The sequence below is a fragment of the Scyliorhinus canicula genome, chromosome 11, assembly GCF_902713615.1.
Source record: "Scyliorhinus canicula chromosome 11, sScyCan1.1, whole genome shotgun sequence".
In the NCBI taxonomy this organism is placed as follows: domain Eukaryota; kingdom Metazoa; phylum Chordata; class Chondrichthyes; order Carcharhiniformes; family Scyliorhinidae; genus Scyliorhinus; species Scyliorhinus canicula.
The window spans coordinates 93,253,530-93,270,258 of NC_052156.1; the positions used below are offsets into that span (position 1 = coordinate 93,253,530).

Below are 16,729 nucleotides of genomic sequence, written 5' to 3' on the forward strand. Positions count from 1 at the left end.
GCATTGTGGATAGCACAATCGCTTCACAGCTCCAGGGTCCCAGGTCCGATTCCGGCTTGGGTCACTGTCTGTGCGGAGTCTGCACTTCCTCCCCGTGTGTGCGTGGGTTTCCTCCGGGTGCTCCGTTTTCCTCCCACTGTCCACAGATGTGCAAGTTAGGTGGATTGGACATGATAAATTGCCCTTGGTGTCCAGGGTTGCCCTTGGTGTTGGGTGGGGTTGCTGGGTTGTGGGGATAGGGTGGAGGTGTTAGCCTTGGGTGGGGTGCTCTTTCCAGGAGCCGGCGCAAACTCGATGGGCCGAATGGCCTCCTTCTGCACCGTAAAAAAAATTTCTATTCTGCCCCCACCATTCCGTCCAGCAGGTCGCTACTCACAACAAAGTAGTCAATTCGGGAATACACCTTGTGGACGTGGGAGTAGTACGAAAACTCCCTCGCCGTCGGCCGGCTAAATCTCCACGGATCTGCTCCCCCCATTTGCTCCATGAACCCTCTCAGTTCCTTTGCCATCGCTGGCAACCTGCCCGTTCTTGAACATGACCGGTCCAGGCTCGGGTCTAGGACTGTATTAAAGTCCCCGCCCATGATCAGCTTACGCGAGTCCAAGTCGGGGATCTTCCCTCGCATCTTCCTAATAAAATCCACATTGTCCCAATTAGGGGCATTCACGCTGACCAGGACTACTTGCACTCCTTCGAGCTTACCCCTCACCATAACGAACCTGCCACACCCATCCACGACTGTGCCCTCCGCCTCAAATTGTACCCTTTTATTAATCAGGATCGCAACCCCCCTCGTCTTAGAATCAAGCCCCGAATGAAAGACCTGACTGACCCAGCCCTTCCTCAACCTAACCTGGTCTGCCACTTTCAGGTGCGTCTCCTTCAGCAAGACTATGACCGGAGATGCGCAAACACACGCGCCCTCTTCACTGGCCCGTTTAACCCTCTAACATACCAGGTGATCAGCCTGGTTTGGGGGCACTTCGGCCCCCCCAAAGTAATCAATCCTTGAATACACCTTATAGAACACGTGAAAAGAAGGAATACTCCTTTCCTCCTGGGTTCTGAAAGCGCCATGGATTCACCATATCCATCCTCTCCAAACCTCCCCCTCTCCCCCCCCCCCGCTCCCTTGCCATTTGTACCCTACCCATCGATCTGGGGCTCGGCCAATCCACCCTCGGCTCTAGGACACAGTTAATATCTCCTCCCATGATCAACTGGTGTGTGGCCAAATCCGGGATCGCTGCCAGCAACCCCCTCGTAAAACCCACATCATCCCAATTTGGGGCAGTCACATTTACCAACACCACTGCACCCTTCCAATACCCCACTCACAATCACATATCTCCCACCTGGATCCCTCACCTCCTTCGCAATCACAAATCCCATCTTTGTTCTCATTAAAATCGCCACTCCCCTCATTTCAAATCAAATCCCAAGTAACAAACCTGCCCGACCCACCCCTTCCTTAACCTAAACTGGTCCTTCACATGGAGGTCCGTAACCTGCAGAAAGACCACACCCGCTTTCAAGCTCCTGAGGTGCTCGAACACCCCTGACCTTTTAACCAGCCAGATCAGTCCCCGACATTCCACGTTACCAGCTTATGCCTCCAATCCCCTCTACGTCCATCATCTTCCCCACTTAACTCCCACCCGCTCAATTCCACCCGATACCTAGCCCATCCCAGATGGCCCCTTTCTCCGCCCCGACCATGCCATGTCTTGCCCCCTGCCACGTCGCAACAACCCCCCCCCCCCCCCCCCCGCCCCGGCCATCCCTCTCAGCCTTCTCCCCCACCACCTCACTTCCGTTCACCAGCATCACATGCTAGCCCCTGCCCAAAGGCACCAGTGGGCTAGAGAGCTGGTTTGTAATGCAGAACAAGGCCAGCAGCAAGTATTCAATTCAATTCCTGTACCAGCTTACCCGAATAGGCGCTAGAATGTGGCGACTGGGGGCTTTTCACAGTAATTCATACTTGTGACAATTAAAGATGATTATTATTATTATTATTATTATTATTATTACCTTCCCCTCGCCCCCTCCCCTCACTCCTCAGCTCAAGGAGGAAGGCACCCTGCTGACCTTCCCCTTCCCCACCCAAACAAAGACTTCTCCTGAACTCCAGGCAGCCTTCTCCAAAAGCAAACAAACACAAACAGTCCCATAAAACAGATGGGGGGGAACGGGAACATCCATCCCCACATAAACTTTTCACTCCTACAATCCCTTACAACCCCAACATTAAACAGCAACCCCGCCCTAAAAAAGACAAAAATCCCCTAATCCCCACCCCGCTTCAAACATGCCCCCGACCATTACAAAGTGCCAGCATCCCGGTTCCCAAGCATTGTCCGCTCAGTTCTCCCCCAGTTTATGCTCCTTAATGAAGTCTTCGGCCGCTTCTGTGGTCTTGAAATAATACTCATGGCCTCCGAACGTCACCCATGATTTCGCCGGGTAGAGCATCTCAAACATGATCTGCTGCCGGTACAGCACCGCCTTGGCCTTGTTGAAACCTGCCCGTCGCTTCGCCAACCTGGCTCCGATGTCCTCATAAATTGGGACCTTATTCCCCTCCCAGTTGTAGGTACGCTTCTCCCTGGCCAATCACAAAATCTTCTCGTTCTCCACAAATTTGTGGAGTCTCACGATCATCGCCCGTGGCGGCTCCACAGCTCTAGGCTTCTGTCTCAGGGACCTAGTGCTCTGTCCACGTCAGGGACCTTATCTAGCACCCCTTCTGCCGCCAGCCTCGCCAGCATCTTTGAGAAATACCTCATGGCACTAACACTCCTTGGAGACATACTTTGGGCACAAACACCCCTTCAGGTAGGCCCACTATTCAACTTCTCAAGGTATTCTCCTGCTGCTCCACCTTTGCCTTCAACATTTTACAGAAGTCTCCGAGGAGCCCCACCTCCGCCTCCAGAATCACCACACAATCGCTGTGGTCCAAGATCGCTCCTTTGATCTCCCGAATTTTTTCTGTCCCTTTAAGCAGGAGCTGCCCTGTGTGTGACCACTCACACCATGGCCACCACCGCACAGAGACATGGATACGAAAGTTATTGAGGGATATGGGCCAAATGCAGGCAAATGGAGTTGGCTTAGATCGGCTTTTTGTTTGGCATGGACCAGTTTGGATCGAAGGGCCTGTCTCCATGCTGTAGATTCTATGATTATCAAATTGAAAGGAAATTGAGTGAGGGAAATTAGACATAGACATATGGGGCTGGATTCTCCACAAATGGGGCTATGTCCCCACGCCGGTGTAAAAACGCTGGCGTTCCCAGACTTTCCTTAGAAAAACATACAGCTATTCACCTACCTGCAGGAGGCTGGCAGGGCCCTAGAGTGCTTCTTGCAGCTTTGGCTGTGGATGCGGGCCCCCGCAGTCCGTTTCCGAGTCTGCGCATGCACATGCCGGCGGCCTCCGGCGGTCGAGCCGAACGCGATGGCGGACTCAGCCGGCGAACCTGGACCAACAAACAAGAGCCCAACAATTTGCCCCACATCCCCCGTCCTCCCCCCCCCCCCCCCCGCCCGCTATAAGGCCCCCCCCCCCCCCGGGTACTTGATCCCCCCGCCCACCACCAGGGCGGCCATGGACTGAGTCCGCAGCCGCTGCGCGAGAGTCCCGACCAGCCAGACGTGGTTAGAACCGCGCCATCGGGAAGTCGGCTGGTTGGGACTGGAGCATTGCTAGACGAGCCTCTGGCAATGGTCCCCCAGCCGTGCCACGTAAATCGCACACGAGCGATTCTCTGAGGACCGGAGAATCACGGGAGTGGCATCGAGCCCGATTCTCTCGTAAAAGTGGATTCTCCGCCCCTGTGCCAAACCCGATTTTGGCGCGGAGCTGCAGAGAACCCAGCCCAGAATTTACAATGCAGAAAGAGACCATTCGGCCCATCGGGTCTGCATCGGCCCATGGAAAATCAGCCTACCTAAACCCACACCTCTACCCTATCCCCTTAACCCAGTAACCCCATCTAAGCTTTTTGGACACTGAGGGCAATTTAGCATGGCCAATCCACCTAACCTGCACATCTTTGGACTGTGGGAGGAAACCGGAGCACCCGGACGAAACCCACGCAGACACGAGGAGAATATGCAGACTCTGCACAGACAGTGACCCAGCAGGGATTCGAACCTGGGACCCTGGAGCTGTGGAACAACTGCGCTAACCACTGTGCTACCATGTTGCCTATCATTGAGGCAAAGGTGACAACATCTACCTCTACCCCAGACTGGATCACTGGCAAATCTGACACCCCAAATGTGGCTACTCTGGTGAATGCCTATAGATAATATTCCGTGTATGCAGTAGTGTTAATCTTCCACCAGCAGGTGGCCATGTATACAGAAGTGTGAACTCCCACCAGCAGGTGACGTCAGATATAAGTGAGGGCAGATCCAGTTATCCGGAGAAGGTTGTAAGATGTACATGAGGATAGTCGTGCATAAGGGTAGTTCCAATTATAATTGCAGGCTCAATCCACTAAAGTTAGCACAAGTACAAAAGGAGATGGAAAGCATGCTTAAGAATTAACATAGAACATAGAACAGTACAGCACAGAACAGGCCCTTCGGCCCTCAATGTTGTGCCGAGCCATGATCACCCTACTCAAACCCACGTATCCACCCTATACCCGTAAACCAACAACCCCCCCCTTAACCTTACTTTTATTAGGACACTACGGGCAATTTAGCATGGCCAATCCACCTAACCCGCACATCTTTGGACTGTGGGAGGAAACCGGAGCACCCGGAGGAAACCCACGCACACAGGGGGAGGACGTGCATCAAATCATCAAAGTGATTTGCCGGGTTTGGAGCTCACCTGTTGTGATGGTACCAAAACCGGATGGAACACAACGATTGTGTGTAGACTATAGAAAAGTCAATGCAGTTACAAAGTCAGATTTGTATCCTACTCTTCATTTGGAAGACTGTTGAGAAGGTGGGACAAGCAAATTTTATTACAAACTTAACTTACTTAAAGGGTACTGTCAAGTACCTTGATCTGACAGGGTGAAGAAAGTTGAGACTTTTGTGACGCCAAATGATCTGTATCAATTTAAAGTTACGCTCTTTAGAATAAAGAATATGCCACAACATTCCAAAGATTAACCAACAAGGTAATTTCTGGACTAAACAATTGAGCAGTGTGCATTGACAATTTGGTGGTGTTTAGTCAAACATGGAAGGAGGATTCAAAACTTTTAAAGGGATTATTTGATCAACTACAGGAGGCTGGATTGGTGGTAAACTTGATTAAAAGTGAATTTGCGAAAGCTCAAGTCACATAATTTTTTTTAAATAAATTTAAAGTACCCAATTCTTTTTTCCAATTAAGGGGCAATTTAGTGTGCCTGCACATCTTCGGGTTGTCGGGGTGAGACCCAAGCAGACACGGGGAGAATGTGGAAACTCCACATGGACAGTGACCCGGGGCGGGGATCAATCCCAGGTCCTACATAAGATGGCAACCATTTATTTATTTTCTTAACAATCTAGTCACCATCAGCTGCGAGGAGCTTTAGTTTAGTTTTAGTATTTAAGTTATTTATGTGTTAGTTTTTTAAACTTTTATATTTGCTTGTGACTTTTGCAGTCTTGTATTTTCATTTGTGTTGATTATATGTGTAGCACAGTGGTTAGCACTGCTGCTTCACAGTGCCAGGGACCCAGGTTCAATTCCGATCTTGGGTGACTGTTGGTGTGAAGTTTTCAGGTTCTCCCCGTGTCTCCAAGAGTTTCCTCTGGGTGCTTTGATTTCCTCCCACAGTCCAAAGATGTGCAGGTTAGGTGGGTTGGCCATGCTAAATTGTTCCTTAGTGTCCAGGGTTGTACAGGTTAAGTGGGATTACATGGATAGTGCGTAACTACGGTGCTCTTTCAGAGGGTGTGTGCAGACTTAATGGGCCAAATGGCCTTCTTCTGCACTGTACTGACCTATGATTATGTAAAAACGATAATAAACATATTTTTAAAAAAAGATTCTTGACATTGTTTACCCGGGATAGAATGGGAGAACACGTCTGATTGGATTGTTCTACAGAGAGCTAGCAGAGACTCAATGGGTTGAAGGCCTCCTGTACAAAGCAAGGCCAGGCGGAATCTCTGGGGCTGGAGCATCTCTCTCGATGAACCGAACAAGTTCTATGCCCGCTTTGAACAGTCAGCCAATACATCAGTGCCAACCACCCCAACGACCCTGGACACACCCATACCCACTATTACAGCCTCAGAGGTAAGAGCTGCCTTTTTGAAAGTGAACCCATGGAAAGCGATGGGCCCCGACGTAATCCCTGGGTGAGCACTCATAGCCTGCACAGACCAGCTGCCAAGCATATTCGCAGCCATCTACAACACCTCACTTCTCCGCTCCGAGGTCCCCAGCTCTTTCAAGAAGCCCATCATAATACCAGCACCAAAGAAGAACGGCTACCGACCGGTGGCCCTGACGTCTGTTATCATGAAATGCTTTGAGCAGCTAATCATGAGGTGGATCAACGCCAGCCTCCCAGGTGGTCTTGATCAATTGCAGTTCGCCTATCGCCACAACCGGTCCACAGCAGATACTATCTCCCTGACCGGCAATCAACACTCGAACACCTCGCCAACAAGGACACCTACTTCAGACTGCTGTTCATAGACTACAGCTCTGCCTTCAACACCATTATATCGACAAGACTAATAATTAAACTCTGCAATCTTGGACTTGACCCCTCCCTGTGCGGCTGGATCCTTGACTTCCTCACCAACAGACCACAATCTGTCAGGATAGGCAACAGTACCTCCTCCACAATAGTCCTCATCACCGGGGCCCACAAGGATTTGTGCTCAGGCCTCTACTGTACTCCCTATACACACACAACTGTGTGGCAAGATTTAACTCCAATTTGATCTATAAGTTTGTGGATGATACGACTATGGTGGGCGTATCTCAAACAATGACAAATCAGACTACAGAAAGGAGATAGATCACTTGGTTGCATGTGTACCGGAAACAACCTCTCTCTAAATGTCAGCAATACCTGTCTACATCAATGGCTCTGAAGTGGAGATGGTCGATAGTTTTAAGTTCCTGGGGTCAGCATCATCAACAATCTGTCCTCTCATGTTGGTGCAACAACATCTCTACTGCCTAAGGAACCTAAAGAAATTCGGCATGTCTGCATTGACTCTCACACACTTCAACATGTGCCATGGAGAGCATCCTATCTGGCTGCATCACAGATTGGTATGACGACTGCTCAATGCATCGCTCAAGCTTAATAATAATAATAATAATCTTTATTGTCACAAGTAGGTTTACATTAATATTGCAATGAAGTTACTGTGAAATCCTGCTCTCCCATTGATTCTGTCTACACCTCCCGCTGCCTCAGGAAGGCAGACAGCATTGTCAGAGACTCCTCCTACCCAGGCATTGCCTTCTTCCAGACCCTTCCATCAGGCAGAAGGTACAGAAGTCTGAAGACCTGCACATCCAGACATAGGAACAGCTTCTTCACGACAGCTACTAGACTCCTCAACGACTCTCCCTTGGACTGATCTGTTCCCTGTAAGAACACTATTCACGACGCCCTATGCTGCTCTTACTCATGTATTTGCTTTGTTTGGCCCTTCCTCACTAACATTGTCATTGACTTCCGCATTGACAAATCACTATTTGTCAATGTTCTCTGTTTATTATTCTTTTTGTCTATGTACATACTGTGTACGTTCCCTTGGACGCAGAAAAATATATTTCACTGTACTTTGGTATATGTGACAATAAATCAATCAATCAACATGTCCCAATGGGAGGTGTGGTGATATGCATCACTGTAAATACACAAGGGGTTAATGTAAGTACAGTACAACTAAGTAAACACTAGAGGGAACACCGGGGATGTTATGACATGCAGACATACAGCGAATGAACACATAGAATAGGACACGACCAATGGGCATCAAGACACACCCAGAGGTGACACTACCACAAGGGGGCAACCCGTATAAAAGGACAGGGCACACAGATGACACTTAGAGAGAAGGACAGGGGCAGATCAGAAGCATCATACCCACCATGTGCTTGGAGCAGACTGAGATACTATACCAAGATTAGCAGGAGGGTCGCACTCAAGTAGAAGAATTGTTAACTGTTCAATAAATGTGTTAAACCTATCTCCCAAGTCAGAACCTAGCTTTGTCACAGCATACATCAAGGAAGCAGCTTATGCTACATGAAGAAGCATAACACAACAGGAGGGAGCTGAGTTGTCCTTCAGTGCTTTATTTGACTCTTTCCATTAAACTGGAATTATACTGGTACAGATTGAGTCTCCACTATCTCAGGTTCTTTCAGCACCGGTGGTACAGAGAATCAGCAGAATGGCACTCTGGTGATGATGTCAATGTGGTGCGGTGGCGCTCTACTGATGATGTCAGTGCGGGGCAGAAGCGTTCTGCTGATAATGTCAATATGGGGCAATGGTGCGCGAGCAGGTGAGCGCTTTGTTGAATACTGTATGTCAGTGCGGGGCAGAGGGCGGAAAGGCGTTCTGCTGATGATGTCAGCGAAGGCGGGCGCTCTGTTGATGATGCCAGTGCGGGGCAGTGGAGGGTAGGTGCTCCCATGAAGATGTCCGACGCAGAGGGAGGTCGGGCGCTCCGTTGATGATGTGTGTGCGGGGCAGGGGGCGTTCTTGCTGATGGTGTCAGTGCGGCACAGAGGCCGTTTGGACCGCTGTTGAAGGTGTCAGTGAGGGGCAGAAGTCGGCGCTCTATTGATGACGTCAGTGCGGGGCACAAGGCGGCTATGTGAAGGCCGCTGGGCTCTGGTTGTGAGCTGCTCGGAGGCAGGAATGCGATCCCGCTCTCGGCATCAGGACCAACGCGCGCCGTTTTAAGGAGCAGGAGACTACGCACGGCCCCGGCGAAGCGGCTTTATTTTGATTGAGTTGCCGACAAGACGGCTCCGCCAGGGAGAGGCCTAGTATCCCCGTCCTCGCCTCCTGGAGCCGGGCTGCAGAGGGCGGCGGGCCGCAGGGGCTGAGGGCCAGCCGTGCAGCCCATGTCTTTGCCGAGCCGGGTGTGCGCTTGCCGCTGAGGCCGGGCCTAGGCCCCAGGCGCCGCCATGAGCCGGTACTTGCCGGTGGCCAGGCAGCATTTCCTGGCGGCTGCGGCCAGCACCAGTGTGGTGGTGAAATCGGTGTGCGGGACGGTGCTGAGCCTTTACTGCCTCTCTTTCCTCCTGGACACGGTACACGGCCTGGGGGTCACTCCCGGATACCTCTTCCCTCCCAATTTCTGGGTGTGGACACTGCTGACTCACGCCGTGGTGGAGAATCACATCTGGGATGTTGCTGTCGGCCTGGGGGCGGTGGTGTTGGCTGGAAGGCTCCTGGAACCTCTCTGGGGAGCCCTGGAGCTCCTCATCTTCTTCACAGTCCTCAATGTGTCGGTGGGAATCCTTGGAGGACTTTCTTACCTCCTGACCTATGTGGCAACTTTCAACTTGGATTATTTGTTTACTGTGCGTATCCATGGCATGTGGGGCTTTGTTGGTGGCATGCTGGTGGCTTTGAAGCAGACCATGGGAGACACGGTGGTAATAAAGGTGCCACAGGTGCAAATGAAAGATGTCCCAATGGTGCTGTTGGCTATTATTGGTGTCCTACGGTTGACCATGCTTCTCAGTAGCTCTCTGCTGGCATCGTACGGGTTTGGACTCCTGTCCAGCTGGGTTTATCTTCGTTTCTATCAAAAACATAGCCGTGGCCGAGGGGACATGTCTGACCACTTCGCATTTGCCACCTTCTTTCCTGAGATCCTGCAGCCACCTGTCTCCATGGTGGCCAATGTGATCTACAGCGTGCTGGTGAAAATCAGAATATGTAAGAAGACCGTCAAGAGATATGATGTTGGGGCACCGTCATCCATTACAATAAGCCTACCTGGCACTGACCCACAGGATGCAGAACGGAGAAGGTACTTGTAGCAACATTTCTTTCCAATTAGAAAAATGATATTGGGAAATTTTGAGCCTTCAAAATGTATTAACAAGGCAACTGTGTTGCACAATCTGGCCAAACAAGCTTAAAAGGCAAGAGTTGCAATATTGATAAATCTCAACGATGCAATTTAAATTCCATTATTATATGTGGGTCACACATTGACTATGAGAAGGAGATGACCGAGTGTCTGTGCTGCCTTATGTTGAAATACAACGGAAGCCATTATGCTAAATCTTTGCAAGTTTAAGATGACATTGTAAAATTCTCGCTTCAGGTTGGGGAGGCCTTGGATTGAAGTTATAAAACTTTTAGCAGCCCTTTGTATGAGAGAGGAAAAATGCAATTCCATGCAATCTGAGCTGCTTTATCCTGGGACAGTGATTTTATTGGAGGGTCAAAATTGAAGTATGCAGGTGCCTCAATACGTTACGGGTAGGGAGAGAATGAGCAGAATGATTAATCAGTAGCTCGCTCTTAGTTGACTCATACAGACCCAGGTTCTAACCTTGAGCTTTTTTAGCCAATCGGATCCACAAAGGCAGCAGCAACAAGTCCCAAGTCAGAGGAAACTGATTGGCCAGTCTTTCTGTTCTTATCCAGGGATCATTACATGTACATGTGTGAATATTGTTCAGGACAGGGTGGTCTTGGCTGCATTTACAAAAGGGAAGGATACTAAAGAGTTGGTAAATCTGAGATTAGTTGAAAGTGAGGTGAAAGATCAATTTATTAGCTATCTAAGTGACAAAATAATTAAACTGAATTTTTGAAAGGAGTTTTCTTGATGTAGCAGATATGATGTATATGCACCCCCCTCCTGTTTCTTATCTCCACCCAGTCTCTTGGTGAGATCATCTGAAAACACAATGGTTCTCACATGTATGTGCACTGCTGACACCCAGTTCTACCTCACTACCACCTCTTTTAACCTCCTCCACCTTCACTAAATGATCAGATTGCTTGTCAAACATCCAGTACTGGGTGAGTCGAAGTTTTTACAGTTAAATATTGTGAGGATCATAGAATTCACAGTGCAGAAGGAAGCCATTTGGCCCATCGAGTCTGCACCGGCTCTTGGAAAGAGCACCCTATCCAAGGTCCACACCTCCACCCTATCCCCAGAACCCAGTAACCCCACCCAACACTAAGGGCAATTTTGGACACTAAGGGGAATTTAACATGGCCAATCCACCTAACCTGCACATCTTTGGACTGTGGGAGGAAACTGGAGCACCCGGAGGAAACCCACGCACACACGGGGAGGATGTGCAGACTCCACACAGACAGTGACCCAAGCTGGGAATCGAACCTGGGACCCTGGAGCTGTGAAGCAGTTGTGCTATCCACAATGCTACCGTGCTGCCCTATCTGGATAGAAGCCATTGTCTTTGGACCCTGGCACATACTACGTCCACCAGCTTTCAACTCCATCCATTTCCCTGGTACCTGCCAGAAACTGAATCAGATTGTTCATATTTGACCCCAATATTAATTTAAACCTCATATTCGCACCATCACCAATGTCACTATTTCTACCTCCATAACATTGCCCGACTTTCCCCAGTTCATTTGTTGTTGAAACCCTAATCCATGCCTTTGTTACCTCTACACCTGACCTTTCTATTGACCAGCCTCTCTCATTGTGCTTCCACAAATTCAGCTCACCTAAATCTCGGCTGCCTGTATCATTACTTGTTGCAAATGCCTCTGCTCGCTGACCTACATTTACTCCCAACTAAGCAAAGTCTTAATTTTAAAATTCTCATCTTTGTTTTCAAAGCCCTCCAGGGACTTGCTCCTCACATCTGCTCGAGCCCCACAACTCTCCCAAGTTATCTGCCCTCATCTAATTCTGGCCTCTTGAGCATCTTCGGTTTTAACCGTCGTATTGTTGGTGGCCTACCTTCAGTTCTGCAATTCTCTCCATAAATGTCTCCACCTCACCTTCCTTTAAGCCACTTAAAATCTGCTGTTTGAACAAGCTTTTGGTAACCTGATCCAATATTTCCTTATGAGACTTGATGCCATTTTTTTTTTGATTTATCAATCTCTTGTGAAGTGACTTAGGAGGTTTTATAACATTAAAGGTTTTACATAAATGCAAGTTGTTGTATCATAGCAAATGTACTAGCAGATGGAATTTTACGGGTGTTTAATCTTTCTTTTTGTCCCCCTTTAAATCTCTTTGTGAATTCAGATCCGAGGGGATGGAGGCTAGGGCAATTGCATGCTCCTCCTGTGGGATGTGGGTGGTGAGGGACATCAACGGTGTCACCACTGACGATACCTGCGGTAAGTGCATCCAGCTCCTCAGAGACCGCATTAGGGAATTGGAGCTGGATGAACTTCGGATCATCTGGGAGGCAGAGAGGGTGATAGAGAAGAGTTACAGGGAGGTAGCCACACCCAAGGTACAGGACAAGAATAGCTGGGTTACAGTCAGGGGAAGGAAAAGAAACGGGCAGACAGTGCAGGGATCCCTCGTGGCCGTTCCCCTTCAAAACAAGTATACCGTTTTGGGGGGGGGGGGGAGAGAATGACCTACCGGGGTAAGGCCCTAGCGGCCAGGTCTCTGGCACTGAGTCTGGCTCAGAAGGGAAGGAGGGAGAACAGAAAAGCAACAGTGATAGGAGACTCAATGGTTAGGGGAATGGATAGAAGATTCTGTGGTCGTGAGCGAGACTCCCGGAATGTTGCCTCCCGGGTGCCAGGGCCAGGGATGTCTCGGATCGAGTCTACAGGATTCTTAAGGGGGAGGGTGAGCAACGAGAAGTCGTGGTGCACATAGGCACCAACGACATAGATAAGAAAAGGGATGAGGATCTAAAAAGTGATTTTAGGGAGTTAGGTTGGAAGCTAAAGAGCAGGACAAGAAGAGTAGTGATCTCAGGATTGCTACCGGTGCCACGTGCAAGTGAGGCAAGGAACAGAGAGCGAGTGCAGCTGAACATGTGGTTACAGGGCTGATGCAGGAGGGAAAACTTCAGATATGTAGATCATTGGGATATCTTCTGGAGAAGGTGGGACCTGTACATAAAGGACGGATTGCACCTAAACTGGAGGGGCACCAATATCCTGCGTGGGAGGTTTGCTAGAGCTCTTCAGGAGGGTTTAAACTAGTTTGGCAGGGGAATGGGAACCAGAGCTATGGATCAGAGGATAGGTTAGCTGTTGAACAGTCAGAAATAGTATGCAGCGAGTCTGTGAGGGAGGATAGACAGTTGAAAGGGCAAAGTTGCACTCAGTGGAATGGGTTAAAGTGTGTCTGTTTCAATGCAAGGTGTGGCAGGAATTAGAGCATGGATCAGTACTTGGAACTACGATATTGTGGCCATTACGGAGACATGGATTTCACAGGGGCAGGAATGGTTGTTAGATGTTTTCAGAAGAATAGGGAGGGAGGTAAAAGAGGAGGGGGAGTGGCACTGTTAATTAGAGAGTGCACCACAGCTGCAGAAAAGGAGGTAGTTGAGGAGGGTTTGTCTACTGAGTCAGTATGGGTGGAAGGCAGAAACAAGAAAGGAGCAATCACTTTATTGGGAGTTTTCTATAGTCCGTCCCCCCCCCCAATTGCAGCAGAGATAGAGGAACAGATTGGGCGGCAGATCTTGGAAAAGTGCAGAAGTAACAGCGTTGTTGTAATGGGTGACTTCAACTTCCCTAATAGTGACTGGAACCTCCTTAGTGCAAATGGTTTGGATGGAGCAGATTTTGTCAGGTGTGTACAGGAAGGATTCCTGACTCAATATGTAGATAGGCTGACTAGGGGGGCATATTGGACTTGGTGCTCGGCAACGAACCAGGCCAGGTGTCAGATGTCTTCGTGGGAGAGCATATTGGTGACAGTGACCACAGCTCCTTGACCTTTACCAGTCATGGAGAGGGATAGGAACACACAGTATGGGAAGGCATGTAATTGGGGGAGGGTAAATTATACTGCTATTAGACAGGAGCTGAGGAGCATAAAGTGGGAACAATTGTTCTTGGGGAAATGCACAACAGTAATGTGGGGATTGTTTAAGGAGCACTTGCTGCGAGTGCTGAATAATTTTGGCCTACTGAATCGAGGAAGGAGTGGTAAGGTGAAGGAGCCTTGGATGACTAGAGAAGTGGAGCTTCTAGTCAAGAGGAAGAAGGAAGCTTGCATAAGGTTGAGGAAGCAAGAATCTGACTCGGCTCTAGAGGGTTACAAGGTAGCCAGGAAGGAACTCAAAAATGGACTGAGGAGAGCTAGAAGGGGACATGAAAAAGCCCTGTCGGGAAGGATTAGGGAAAACCCCAAGGCGTTCTGCACTTATGTGAGAAATAAGGCAGCACGGTAGCACAAGTGGATAGCACTGTGGCTTCACAGTGCCAGGGTCCCAAGATCGATTCCCCGCTGGGTCACTGTCTGTGTGGAGTCTGCACGTTCTCCCCGTGTCTGCGTGGGTTTCCTCCGGGTGCTCCGGTTTCCTCCCACAGTCCAAAGAAGTGCAGGTTAGGTGGATTGGCCATGATAAATTGCCCTCAATGACCAAAAAAGTTAGGAGGGGTTATTGGGTTACAGGGATACAGTGGAAGTGAGGGCTTAAGTGAGTCAGTGCAAACTCGATGAGCCGAATGGCCTCCTTCTGCACTGTATGTTCTATGTAAACAAGAGGATGATCAGAGTGAGAGTAGGGCCGATCAGGGATAGTGGAGGGAACTTGTGCCTAGAGTCTGAGGAGATGTAGAGGCTCAAAATGAATACTTTGCTTCAGTATTCACGAGAGAGAGGGAACTTGTTGCTCATGAGAACAGTGTGAACCAGGTTAATAGACTCAAACAGGCTGATATTAAGAAGGAGGATGTGCTGGAAATTTTGAAAAGCATCAGGATAGATAAGTCCCCTGGGCCTGATGGGATATACCCAAGGTTACTACGGGAAGCGAGGGAGGAAATAGCTGCGCCGTTGGCGATGATGTTTGCGTCTCCACTCTCCTGGAGTAGTGCTGGATAATTGGAGGGAGGTGAATGTTGTTCCCCTGTTCAAGAAAGAGAATAGGGAAATCCCTGGGAATTACAGTCTTAATGTTTGTGGTGAGCAAAATATGGGAAAGGATTTCTGAGAGATGGGGTCTATGGTTATTTGGAAAAACATAGTTTGTTTAAAGATAGTCAGCATGGCTTTGTGAGGGGCAGGTCATGCCTCACAACCCTCATTGAATTCTTTGAGGATGTGACGAGACACATTGATGAAGGTTGGGCAGTGGATGTGGTGTATATGCATTTCAGTAAGCCATTTGATCAGGTTCCCTATGGTAGGCTCATTCAGAAAGTTAGGGTGCATGGGATACAGGAAATTTGGCTGTCTGGATACAGAACTGGCTGGCCGAAAGAAGAGAGCGAGTGGTAGTGGATGGAAACTATTCCGCCTGGAGGTCGGTGACCAGTGGTGTCCCGCAAGGATCTGTTCTGGGACCTCTGCTCTTTGTGGTTTTTATAAATGACTTGGATGAGGAAGTGGAAGGGTGGTTTAGCAAGTTTGCCGATGACAAGAAGATTGGGGGAGTTGTAGGTAGTGTTGAGGGTTGTTGCAGGTTACAGCAGGACATTGAGAGGCTGCAGAGCTGGGCTGAGAAGTGGCAGATGGAGTTCAACCTTGATAAATGTGAAGTGATTCATTTTGGAAGGTCAAATTTGAATGCTGAATACAGGGTTAAAGGCAGGATTCTTGGACGCGTGGAGGAACAGAGGGATCTTGGGGTCCACATACATTAATCCCTCAAAGTTGCCACACAGGTTATAGGGTTGTTCAGAAGGCATATGGTGTGTTGGCTTTCATTTAACAAGGGGATTGAGTTCAAGAGCCGCGAGGTTTTGCTGCAGCTTTATAAAACTCTAGTTAGACCACACTTAGAATATTGTGTCCAGTTCTGGTTGCCTCATTATAGGAAGGATGTGGATGCTTTGGAGAGGGGACAGAGGAGATTTACCAGGATGCTGCCTGGACTGGAGGGCATGTCTTATGAAGAAAGGTTGAGGGAGCTAGGGCTTTTCTCACTGGAGCAAAGAAGGCAGAGAGGTGATTTGATAGAGGTGTACAAGGTGATGAGAGGCATGGATAGAGTGGATAGCTAGAGACTTTTCCCCAGGGTGGAAATGGCTGTCATGAGGGGACATAATTTTAAGGTGATTGGAGGAAGGTATGGGGAGATGTCAGAGGTAGGTTCTTTACACAGAGTGGTGGGTGTGTGGAATGCACTGCCAGCAGAGGTGGTGGAGTCAGAGTCATTAGGGACATTTAAGTGACTCTTGGGCAGGCACATGGACAGCAGTAAATTGAAGGGTCTCGGTTAGGTTGATCTTAGATTAGGATAAATGGTCGGCACAACATTGTGGGCTGAAGGACCTGTACTGTGCTGTACTGTTCTATGTTTTACATCAGTAACGATGAGTGCTTTTAAGTATACTTTTAATGGAGGGAGGTTGCCTGTGTCCAAAGGGCAGAGGGATTAGGGGGTTAAAGTTTGCAAGACATTAAATGTAGCACCAATAGTGGATAAGACCATTGAAGACCAATGGTCTTCTTACAAGAGGAATTATAAAATATGTAGTGTGATCTGTATTAAACCCTGGTAATCTGACAATTGGAGCACTGCATGCAGTTTTGAGCTACACACTGTTATACAGGAAGGAAGTCAAAAGTGCAGCACAGATTCATGAGGATGCTGTTGCCTGTGCAGAAA

The 16,729-nt window shown here is 49.0% G+C and overlaps 1 protein-coding gene across 1 annotated transcript in view; it reads left to right on the forward strand.

Annotated features, from left to right (window-relative positions):
• Window positions 1-8,652: 8,652 nt before the first annotated feature.
• tmem115 (transmembrane protein 115) overlaps window positions 8,653-16,729 on the forward strand; it is a 30,412-nt gene continuing 22,335 nt past the window's right edge. The window contains exon 1 of the mRNA XM_038810848.1: window positions 8,653-9,996. Coding sequence (XP_038666776.1) covers window positions 9,143-9,996 — 854 coding nt within the window. The 5' untranslated portion in view covers window positions 8,653-9,142. The remainder of the gene's footprint in view (window positions 9,997-16,729) is intronic.